The following is a 12,638-nucleotide window of genomic DNA, read 5'->3' on the forward strand; positions in this document are numbered from 1 at the left end:
CCAGAGTCTCTTACAATGTGACTCTATACCTCATACAATGGGCAGTGCTACTCTTCAGTCCCACATTAACCCTTGCTCTGCCAGGAACGTTTACATTACAGTGGCATGCAGGCACATACAATATCCCCCTTCTCCAAAAGATAATTTTCAGTCCAACTGAGTATAATTATTTGTAATACAATCTTTACTTGCTAACCCTTCTCCCGTATCTCAAGTCTCTGACTCTGCAAATTTAGATGATCTTGAGGCTTGACACTTCTTCCACATCTCAGTCTGTAGTAGTACTCTGTGTTTCTCGTACTTGGCTATCGCCATTTAATTTTTTTTTTGCACTCGTTCCAGCTGCATTTCTCTTTATTAACAACCCGTCTGCTTTTTTCAGACACTGTGGGTTTGTCCCACTCCTTCCACAGGGAAGGACTCCATTCATTCCTAGAGTGGACCTGAACTCTCTTTTTCTATGGTATTTGCCATGTTCCTGCTGGACATATATGTTTTGCTAATGGAACCTTCATTTCCACTTGTTTCACAATTTCAGCCAAACATTTGTTTGCTGTTTTATTTTCAAATAATTTTGCAAGCTTATGAATTCTTTCATTCAGCTCAGCTTTTACTTCTCCTAGCGCCTTGTGCTTCAGTGTCAGATTTACATTTTCCAATCTTAGTTCTGTCTTTCCCTTTCCTGTCTGCAATAGAACTTTGTCCTTGTCTTTCATTTTGTTTTGCTGTAATCAGGTCTGTCTCCGGTGAAGTCTTAACTTGTTTCAGTTCTGTAATTGTGCAATTCATGGCTTCATTACCCGTTCGCAGCTTGGAAAGTTCTACGGCTTTTCCTTTCAATGCTTCCTCTTCTCCGTTCAACTACTCCTTCAGCTCTTCAGTCTGTTTCTTGTAGCTTTCGGCTTCCTCCCGGAATATGGAACATTGCTGAGTCTTCTCTGCCAACTGGTTCTTCAGTTTGTTCAGAATGATATTACATTCATTTTCCTTCTCTTCATAATTTTCCAGAGGAATAAACTTTGGCCTATGGAATTCTTGTAGTGTGTGAAGGTCTTTCAATGTGTTTTCCCTTTCTTTGCGAAGCTTACTTACTTCATCTTTACTTACTTTCCCATGTAATTCAATAGAGTCTCCTCAAGTTTCTTCTGCTGTACTTCCATTCTGCTGTTTAAGGTAGTCTTCATTTCATCATGTTGCTGAATGTTTATGCATTCCTTTTGCAGTTGATCTTGAAGGACAATTAACTGTTCTTTAAATTGTTCATTTTCTTGTTGACCTCTGGACAACTCACTCCGGGTTTCAATGCATCATTTCGTTGCTACTGATAGTTCCAATACAGCTTTTTCTGAAGTAATATTTAACATCCTTTTTAGCTCCTCATATTTTTCCATTGCTACATATCGATTCTCCAAGGAGTCTTTCAGGGTCGCAACTTCTTTGCGTGCCTTTTCTGCCTGATGTTTAACCTGGTTGAGTTTTCCCAACTCCCGCTTTGATTTGCAAACTGTGGAATTGAGGGTATTTATTTCCTCTGATGCCTTTGTGTCATCTCTGCGAGTTGTTTGTTCAGGTCACGAACAGCTTGGTTCATTGAAGACTTCAGTTTATCCTGTGTTTTCAGGGGTATATACTCAGCTTGAATCTTGCATTTCTAATCTTCCAGTTCAGCTCTGATGCAAACATTTTCCTGTAGAACAGCTTCATTTTACTCTTTGCGTATTTTGCCTCTTTTGAGTTACCTCATACTCTGGGGTCTTTATTTGCCTTCTCTCTGGAGTCTATTGTTGTCTTCTGAGGTCTTTTATTGCCCTCTCTCTGGTATCTTTGATTGCTCTCGGCAGAGTTGCCCTCTCTCTCTCTGGGATCTCTTGTCTCCCTTGGTGGAGTTGGCCCCTGTCTGGGGGTCTCTTGTTGCACTCTGCAGATTTTCCCTCTCTCTGGGGCCTTTTGTTGCCCTTGGCACTCTGTTGGGAGTTGCCCTCTCTCTAGGGTCTTTTCTAAGCTGCTATACATGGCTGTTTTGGTTTTTCTTGTATTTACCGCGTTAAGTATGTTGCTGCTTTAAGATGGTAACCTTTTTTTTAAGCTTCAGGCATGCTTTTTTTTTAAACTTGTGAGCCGTCAACTCTGCAGCAAAGAGGTTTTTTAAGCTCTGCAATCTTTTTTCTTATCTTTCCTACTGTGTACTACAGGTTTCTCTATTTAACTCTGCCAGCCTTTTAAACTTTTTTTTACTGCAGCTGTCTTCCAGCTCCTACAATCTGCCGAGACTCTTGGGACTGCCACCTATAATAAAATGTAAGTACAGCTTCTTTTTGTAATTATTGCTCACCGTCTTGTAGACTCTCACTCAAGGGGCTTGCGATGGACTTCCACTCACTCTGGTGGATTCCTCAACTTTAAAGTCTGTGCTGAGGCTTCTTCAATTGTTTCTTCAATTTTTCTTCACAGGTGCGCATCTCTCTAGTTAGGTTTCAGCTGCTTTTAGTTTTTCATATCTTGGGAATCTATTCCAGGGTCATGCATTTAACTACCACGTTTCTTACCGCTGCTGATCACCACTGCCGATCACCATGGTACTATTACTGTTGGTTATCACCACTGACTCCACTACTGCACACCATGCTGTATCATGGTGCTGTTTGCTGCCATCGTATATTGTATTATGAGTTCTTAAGATGTCTCAATGAGGAGATCTTGAGACTTGCATGTTTAAACATGAACTGTTTATTGGTAGTCTTTAACCATTCACAGATCCCAGGTTACAGTCTTGCAAGGCGCTGCTTTATGCAGGTAGGCCGCTTGCTTCCAGAGTGTTATTTCTAGACTGTTCTACCCCAGAGTCTCTTACCATGTAATTCTATACAACATACCATGGGCGGTGCTATTCTCTAGTCCCACGTTATCCCTTGCTCTGCTGGACACATTTACATTACAGAGGCATGCAGGCACATACAACATCATACAACAAGACTGGCTCAGGAATGTTCCGGAAAGTGGCCTCCTAATTGGTCACTTTTGTGTTTGCCATCCCATTTAGGATAACAAAGGAGTTCTTGATGTCGCAGACCCAATCAGAGGGCCAACTGTTATGGAGCCTTTGCAGCCCCACTAGTAGAGGTGGACACTAGTGAGGCAGGTTGGAGACCACAAGGGTGCCTCAACATGGGGGTGCCCTCACTGAGTCATAGAGTCATAGAGGTCTACAGCACAGAAAAAGGCCCTTCGACCCATTGAGTCTGCACCAGTCAAACAAGTACCTAACTATTCTAATCCCATTTTCCAGCACTAGGCCCATTGCCTTGTATGCCATGGCATCGCAAGTGCACATCCAAATACTTCTTGAAAGTTATAAGGATTTCTGCCTCAAACACCCTTTCAGACAATGAGTTCCAGATTCCTATCACCCTCTGGGTGAAAAAATTCTTCCTCACGTCCTCTCTAAACCTCCTACCTTAAAAAACTGCACATAGCAGTGAAGAAATAAACAAATTTTAAGCCAGTAGGTCCATTGGAATGGAGAAGAAACCCCTCTGTTGGATTGGGCTTGGCTGAAATTCTCGTCTTTGGCATTCATGGGGCATGAAGCCTCCAGCTCCACTGGCCCAGCAGGAAGACTGCCTCCATTGAGCTGGTGGCCTCTGAACATGACCAGGAGCTATGAAGCTGTAAAACTGTCTCTATTTGGGGCCTTAAGCATTGTAATTAGCTGCCTGCCTTTATGGAGCAGTCAGCCTATCCGATTCCCATCCCATCCCGGGAAAGGTCCCCAGTGGCAGGGGTGTGTTGGAGAGCAGAATCAATGCAGTTCCCCGCTCTGTTCCTGGCCGCACCCACCCCCACCCCCCCACCCCCACTTCCAACCCAGGATCATGGGGCGGGGAAAATTCAGTCCATTGTGTTGTGTTTGGTTTGTTTCAGTAGTCTTTGTCTGAGTGCAGTAGCTGTTGTGGCTGGAAATTAAGGATTTCAGCCACATTGTTCAGCATTATTGATGTTCAATAATGCTGTTTTCATTCTTGTTGACTACTGATTCATCCACGGTCTGAAATTGGGGATAGGTCATACTCGAGTCTCTATATAGTGCAGCAAAACTGTTAGATAGCTCCATACAGTGGCTTATTCAGACTGTTGATGGCCCATGGTTTGGTAACTGTGGTCAACGTTCCCTCTAAACTCCAAAAGTCCCTTTGCAGGCTGTGTAGAAGTTGGACCCTTTAAATACCATGCATGTGCACCACACAAAAACTATTTTAAGGGGTTGTGCGCTTAAAGAAATCACCCGCGCACTCAAAACAAATTGAAGGGAAAGTTGGTTCTGGTCATTGAAAAACCACAGTTGCAGTAGCTGGAAGCTAACCACGATAAACCAATAGTTAATGGCACAAATGACCTTGCTCATAACTCCCAACTCCCTCTGCTCCTTTGACTTTGACTTATTCCTTATTATTTTCTCCTCCCTGAACACCTCCACTTTAGTATGTCTCACTTTGCTTCAAAGCAGAAGGGATAACAAGTGAAGAATAATTTGGTGTCAAAGGAGAGGATGATGTGGGAAATGAGGAGTAAGCTGTTTCTATAAAAATGGTTTTGTTAAATTATTTTCAACCTTGCTGAAAAGAGAGACATTTTTGCCGAAGCTTTGTATCTTGCACTCATCAGGACAAACACAAAAATACCAAATTTCAAATGATCACAACAACTTATACTACCAGAGAAGAGAGTACTGATTGGTTGGCAAGTTGACTGGTTAGTTGAGGCTTTGCCATGGAGAAAGCAATGTTTTATGGGGGAGTAACTGTCTGTTAAATTTATCTGCTTGTCTCTGGAGACTCATAGACCATTTTTAAGGTCAGAAGCACATCTATAACATTCACAACCAATTGGCTAAAAGTCAGGTTCTTCCTTTTAGCTAGTCCGAAGACAGCACCTTCCAAACTCATGATCACTACCACCTAGAAGGATAAGGGCAGCAGATAGATGGGAACACCACCAACTGGAAGTTCCCCTCCACGTCATTCACTAGCCTGACTTAGAAATATATCGCCGTTCCTTCTCTGTCGCTGGGTTGGAACCCTTCCTAACAGTACTTTTGGTGTACCTATACCACATGGACTGCAGTGGTTCAAGAAGGCAGCTCACCACCACCTTCTCCAGGGGAACTAGGGGTGGGCAATAAATGCTGGCCCAGCCAGCAAAGCCCACATCCCATGAATGAATTTTTAAAATATGGAAAATGTATCATCCACATATCGGAAATATGCAACCTATAGGAGGTTAGGTGTCATTCCATCGAAGACACGTTTTTCATGGAACCCAACAAAAATGTTTGGGAGAGCTGGGCCTAGAGGGGATCCCATGACGACACCATCTACTTGAGCATACATGGTGTTGTTAAAGCTAAACTTAACAGCGCGAGTTGCTGAGTTCATAAGCTCAATGAATACTGATTCATGCAATGGTGGTGGGTCTAGATCACCATGATGTAGTGCTGCAGCGCAAATATCTATGGCTTCCTTAAGTGGAACATTGGTGAATAGGCTAGCAATGTCAGATGAGGACATGGACATAGCATTGCTATCGATATGCAAACCCCGTATGGTCTTCGCAAATGTGAAGAAGTCCTTCACTGTGTATCTGGAAAACTAGGTCAAACTGGTTGTAATAACTCGCCCAACCATTTGGTCAATTCATGCTGTGCAGAACTGGTCATAGATAAGATGGGGCGTAAAGGGACATCACTTCTGCGTGTCTTGGACAGCCCATATATACGTGGACTCAGTGAGCCCTGAGGATGAGCCCTGTCATATATATCACGCGGTAGCACACTGCTCTAACACAAGTCCAGCAAGCGTATTTTAGCTTGCTTCCGAGCAAGACTGGTCTGGTCATGTTGAGCAGCAGATGCAATGGATGTGAAGTTGGACCAGTCATTAAGAATGAGTTTGAACTCCTCTACTCCCTACCATCCCGCCACAAACAAGCGTCCACTGAAGACGCTGAATCTTTGAAAGCGCGCCTAGCTGATCTAGTGTACACATATTGTGGGATTCCAAATAACCTGTCTAATTTTCACATGCACCGTGAATGTCTTACAGCATTGTGAGGCCTTAAGACTAACCTGGACGTACACATCAGTAAACCTGACAAAGGGACAGGAATAGGCATCCTTAACAAGTGTGACTATATCAACAAAATGCACACCTTTTGAAATGGAGCAGTCAAATGAACTCTCCTTTCTTGACGTACTAATTGAGAAATCTGCAAGGGGGTTCTCTACCGTGGTCTACCGCAAGCCTACCTTCACTGGTCAATATACATTGGGATTCTTACAGTTCCACGAGCTGTAAGATTGGTCTTATTAGCAGCTTTGTAAATAGAGCCCAAACCATTTTCTCACCATGCAAGCTTGATGCTGAAAAGGGGTGCATCAAAGACATCCTGTGGGATAATGGCTATCCTGATCAGATCATTTTGCGCTGTATATCATGCAAACTCATAGAACGGGCCTAAGGCCGACAGTTACGGCCCTGAAAAGCACCCAGTCTACCTCAGATTACCCTGGAAGAGCACGGTATCTCAAAAAATTGAGCAACAGGTGAAGCTAGCTGTTTCACGCTGCTACTATACAGGAGCAACACAAGTGGTATTCACCACTAACAGGATGCTGCCGTCAAACCAAAAAGACGTTCTGCCTATCACACAAATGAGTAATGTGTTATGAATTTCAATGCCAGTGAGATGCTAGGCATAAAGGCTGTACGTCCCAAAGACTGGCAGATCATATCAAACAGCATGTCCCTTCTGCTGTTCATAGCGGGCAAGGTACAGACCGTATCCAACCAGCCCATGCGTGCAAAACTCAAAACACACTCCAACAATAGATGTTATTCCACGATTGGACAATGTTTGCCAAATAGCCCTCAGTGTGCTAAGAATTACGCTGACAATCAATTTAAGATTGTAGTTGGGCTCTCAGTGTGGCGCATTTGCATGTGCTGGAAGTTACATATATTAATACACAGGGCCCTGTTCTTTGCAGACAGAAGGAACATGTACACACATTGCACCTCTTTCAGCTAAACAAAAGAAGTGACAGCCATTCTTGGTTCATTCCTCAGGGCAATGCCTTGACCAATCAGAGTCAAGCAACCTGGTTTAAAATTTCGAACAATGCTTGGCAATTAACTGCCAATTACCATTAACTAGTGCATTCTCCATGGCAACTACCAATCAGAGTCCACTTGGCAACCAATCAGCACTCTCTTCTCGTACTGTATAAAGTTCTTGCTTTCCCCTGACATTGGTATTCTTGAGATTGTCCTGAATGCACGACAAAAAGCTTCTACAAAATGTCTTTTTTCAGCAATACTCAAGTTCTGTACTACCAAACGACTATTTCTGTTGTGGTAAATTGGGAGTTATATGCATGGGATGCGGAAGGGTCCAAATGTTCTTAGTCTCTAGACTCAAGAATTCTTAGTTCCATTATGGGGAGTTTGGCAGCGAGTTAAATCTCCTTTTCAGCTTAATGGATGAGTTTAAATGGAAGTGAGATGCTGAGTGATTAATCACCTTCAAGAAGTATCCTTAAGGTGGTGAATTTTGGGACAATGTCTATGTAAATGTTTGTCAAGGTATATATTTCACTTTAAACTCACCGGAGATACCAGTTGTCTCCAAGTCCATATTTCCTTCCGCAGATTCCCAAACGGGGAAACAAGCATCTTGGGAGTCGACGCTCAAGAAGGAGAGTTGTTGCAGCAACCTTTGATCAGGAAACAGTTTAACATTAAAGGTCAAAGTATCATTAGCTGCTGCATCTGTACAATTTTGGGACCTGGGTTTAAACTTGGTCCAGATACACAATTGGAAGTCTCTTTCAAATCGACCATAACATTAGCACCCATTAGGCAGGGAAACCTTCATCACTTCCTGTATCCAACTGACAACATCAGCGATTAAAGACCTTCAGGCCCTTCGGTGCCTTCCACCTCTAGTAGAGGTGCAGCCTCATTCCCCAGTATCCGATGCTGCTGGCACCTGAGGGAAGCAAGAAACCGAAAGTGGCCAGTTTCAGACATAATCTGGGAACTTCTCCCTCACCACATATAGTGATAGAATGTTACAGACAGCAGAAGATCTTTTGACCCATTGCTCTCTGGAAGAGTTTTCCATTTAGACTCACTCCCCTGGCCATGGTGTCTCTGCTGGTTCCCTGATTCATCCATATGCTTAGGTTCTTTTGCCTGCCCTTTTGCCCATTTCATTCAATGCACCTCCACAGGCACTGAAAGAACTATCCATTTAGTTCCAAACCAGTTGGCTTTTTCTCATTTGGTCCATCTTGCCTGTGCCGACTCACTGAAAGAGCAGTCCACTTAGACCCATTCTCTTATCATTTCTCCAGACCCATTCAAGTTGTTCATTTTGAAATATTTATCCAATTTCCCCATTAAAAGCTATTCCAGATTTGTTTCCCCTGCCATTTCTGTTGAAACATTCCATATACTAAAATCCCAACGTGAAAAAAGAATAACCCCCCCAACTTTTCATTTTGTTCTTTTGACTATGACAGAAAATTTATACACACTAGCCAATGATTCACCAGCCAGTGGAAATGCAGCAACCTCCAGAAGATCACAGCTACCTATATAGGGTCATTAGACATACTGAACTAATTCCCCCTTCCAACCAAAATGTCTTAATGGCATGGAGAACATAAAGGAATTTATATCACGTTTGTAACCTCATCAGTTATGTGTCAGTGTTAGTACAAAATCTCAATACTTTTGGGAACTTAAAAAAAAAATTGTTCTCATGATGTGGACAAGACGGGAAGGTTGTACTTACTGCCCATTCTTAATCACCCTGGGAAGACAGTGGGCCCTCTTCTTAAAGTGACTTGATAACAATTGAGGCACTTGCTAGGTTGGAGTCATCTCTTGATTAGACTGATTCCCCTTCTGACAATTTTAACATTATTTTTCTCTGCATTAAATTTATTAAGTTAACCTGGTCATGATGGGATTTGAATTCATGCTCTCTGAGTTGGTAATCTGGGAACATAACCACTACATTTTACTGAAAATGTAAAACAGCCAAACCAATTGGTTTTAGCTCATCAGTAGCCCAGATAAAAAATATCAGATGCACTCTCAACCAAAGGGAATTATATATATTTTCCCTCATTTGTTTTTAACACTAATATTCCCTTCTTCCCCTCTCATGATGATTTTGATTCCTTGTTGGGAGTTGGATCCTTTGAATATTAGTGTCTCATGTAGACAAAGTCAACATGGATTTATCAAAGGGAAATCATGTTTGACAAACCTACTGGAGTTTTTTGAGGCGTAACTAGCAGAATAGATAAGGAAGAACCAGTGGATGTAGTGTATTTGGATTTTCAGAAAACTTTTGATAAAGTCCCGCATAAGAGATTAGTGTGCACAATTAAAACGCATGGAATTGGGGGTAATATATTGGCATGGATTGAGCATTGGTGAGCAGACAGGAAACAGAGAGTAGGAATAAATGGGTCTTTTTCAAAGTGGCAGGTAGTGACTAGTGGGGTACCGCAGGGATCAGTGCTTAGGCCCTAAGTGCTCACAATACATATCAATGATTTGGATATGGGAACCAAATGTAATATTTCCAAGTTTGCTGACGACATGAAATTTGGTGAGAATGTGAGCGATGAGGACGGTGTTAAGAGGCTTCAAGGCAATTTAGACAGGTGCATCACAGCTGACCGTCAAGCTGTTCTCACCCAATGTCCATGCAGGCAAGCAGTAGGTGGCATTGGATAGCAATAAGGGATAGAAATTCTGGCTCATTTCTCTCTTCCTGTCTGACTGCAGCAATCTGCAGCTGGTCCTCCACTGAAGTTAGATGTCCATTGACTTAATCAAATGATGAACCATTTTATAATCTCACCTGTGCTCTCCAGAGGTCATCGTGCTGTTTTGACACCCGCCGAATCAATTCGCTCATCATGTGGATGACAAGGAAAACCGTGATGGCGAAAGCAAGCAGGGTGTACATGGCATACAGGAATCGTGCCATGTCAGGCTGGATCACTTCCCAATTGAGTGGCATGTTAACGAGCCCGAAGAAGAGGAGATATATGGTGAAGAGAACAGTGCTGAAATCCACAAAGTATTCCCACTTTGCAGGATCCAAGATTTGGAAGGACAGATAGATACCTAGAGAAAGCCAAGGGCACTGTCAACCACAGCACATTACCTGTACCAGACAAGAGGAGTACAAAGGACAGAGACAGAAAGAATCAGAAAGGAGGGATGAAATGTAGACGGATAGTAAAGGAAAAGTTAAAGTAGAGAGAAAAAAGGACTTATATAGCACTTCTCAAAGATGACCAAACATTTCAAAGTACTTAATAACCATTGAATACTTACTGCATGTGAATGCCAGAAGCAAAATGAGCATCAGCACCAAGTACGGCAGTATAATCTCGAATATTATCTGTGGAAAAAGAAGAAACATGTTAGTAAAAATTGAATTCAAACTACTTGACTTGTTGCGGCATTGCTTGTGATTTATATGCACTGGACTCTCGCCTCCCTAGTTGATAGCATGTCATTAATGGAAGTGGGTCTGCATCTCAGACTAATGTGCTATAAATCTTTTAGCCTGGATTTTCATCTTTGAGGGCAAGAATCTTGAATCACAAGCCTGCCTCTTGCCCAGCAGTGTCCATGCTATTTTCATGTTGGGTTGGTGGGGACAGGCTGGAGTCAGGGCCACCACCTCCTGAAGCAGGTCCAAGATAGGAACGGAGGCAGGCAGAGGCCGAGATGGGCAGGTTAGAAGGCCTGCCTGCATTTCATGTCATCAGCAAACTTGCAAATATTACATTTGGTTCCCGCATCCAAATCATTGATATGTATTGTGAATACTTGGGGCCTAAGCACTGATCCCTGCGGTACCCCACTAGTCAACACCTGCCACTTTGAAAAAGACCCATTTATTGGCCCAGTTCTGTACATGAGTGTGAGATACCTTAGCCCTCACCTTTCACCACTAACCCCTCACCAACCCCCATGTTCCCTCCATACCCCCCAGTGTCCACCATCGACAGAACTCATGTACACTATAACAATATTGTGAAGTGTTTGAGATGTTCATGAAACTGTCAAAATAAACAAACAGCCATTCAAAAACCTCTTCAAAAATATAATCCTATCAAATGTTAAAAAACTGTCAATCAAAACAAAACTAACAGCCCCCTTGACAGATGTGTCAACAAGCACCATTGAGCTGAATCCATTTGTGAGGCTTGGAGCTCAGGCAAGCATTCATAATGGGATTCCATTGCACATCTGTATAAACAAAACCTCCAGGGCTGAGTGCATTAAAATCTTTGAAATAGTGGCATAGATGGCCTACTGTTCCACTGCTTCAAAGACTCAACCAATGGCTGGGTGTCAACCAAAGAACTCAGCCATCTGTTCCACTGCTTCAAAGGTTCAACAGATGACTTGGTATCAATCAAAGAGCTCAGCCATCTGTTCATCTATTTCAAAGGCTCAGTAGATGGCTGTTAATCAATGTAAATATCAAAGCACGGGGTCCAATTAACACATTCAAATCCAAATCTCAACACTGTATAATGCAGAAGAGCACTTTAACCACTAGAGAAAGCACTCTAATGCATCCGAATACTTTTCCACTTTCAAAATGCTAGTCAAGTTAATGGTCATTTGCCTATTCTAAACAAAGCTCTATCATCAATCACTGCATTAAAACATGCTTAACTAATCACGTAGATTCTAACTCTGGCATGTGAATTTGTCAACATATTTTGACTTATCTATCAGAACTTTCCAAATTCCAGACTGGGATTCTCCCATTGTTCACGATACCTCCGAGTAGCTGTGAAACATGTCACCTATCAAAATGGGCACAACTTCATAAAAATAGCAGTGGGTCTAAAATACCCACCCCAACAATGGAGCCACAAGGGTGCGATTGCTACGCGACAAGAATGGGGCAGGAACCCCAGAATTGGGTCCCATTCGTCATTTCTAAATCCCCGCCCGCATCCATTCTGAAATGGACAGAGGCATAAATCTCCAGTTTAATGCCCAATTACTGTTCAATGCCTTTTAAAATTAAAGGAAGGAATATAAGGTGAGTTCTACTGCTGGGGTCGGACCCTCCCCACCCAATTTTCCTTTCTCTGTTCCCTGTTCCACCAGTAAAGACACGTTAGATAGATACACAGACAGACAGACAGACACACATAAAATGTGGACGAGAGTGCAAGAGGAGGACCTTGGCTCAGGCAGTCAGCAGCACATAGAGACCTAGAGGAGAGTGTGAGAGGAGGACCCTGGGACAGGGAGTCAGAGGCACCTCAAGGAGAGTGCAAGGGGGAGGACTCTGGACAGGCAGTCAGCAGAACCTAGAGGATATAGTCTATCTAGAAGATTTGCATCAAGTCTATACTCAAGTAGGAGAAAGGGTAAAATAAAAGCATGGGTTAAGATATGTCTGGGGAGCTCAATCCTGTGATTTGTGCATCCTGCACTATGTGGGAAATCCTAGACACTCCTGGCAGTCTGGATGACCATGTGTGCAGGAGGTGCCTCTGACTGGAGCAACTTGAGCTCCAG

At 42.9% G+C, this 12,638-nt stretch overlaps 1 protein-coding gene across 2 annotated transcripts in view; it reads right to left on the reverse strand.

Moving 5' to 3' along the window:
• Positions 1-12,638, reverse strand: part of LOC144699664 (transient receptor potential cation channel subfamily V member 6-like) — a 45,842-nt gene that overhangs the window by 2,784 nt on the left and 30,420 nt on the right. For both annotated transcript variants that reach the window (XM_078570789.1, XM_078570788.1), the window contains 3 exons: positions 10,419-10,485; positions 9,937-10,205; positions 7,662-7,768 (listed from right to left, as the gene is read on the reverse strand). In XM_078570789.1, the coding sequence (XP_078426915.1) occupies positions 7,662-7,768; positions 9,937-10,205; positions 10,419-10,485 (443 nt within the window). The remainder of the gene's footprint in view (positions 1-7,661; positions 7,769-9,936; positions 10,206-10,418; positions 10,486-12,638) is intronic.

The sequence above is a fragment of the Cetorhinus maximus genome, chromosome 24, assembly GCF_964194155.1.
Source record: "Cetorhinus maximus chromosome 24, sCetMax3.hap1.1, whole genome shotgun sequence".
Lineage (NCBI taxonomy): Eukaryota > Metazoa > Chordata > Chondrichthyes > Lamniformes > Cetorhinidae > Cetorhinus > Cetorhinus maximus.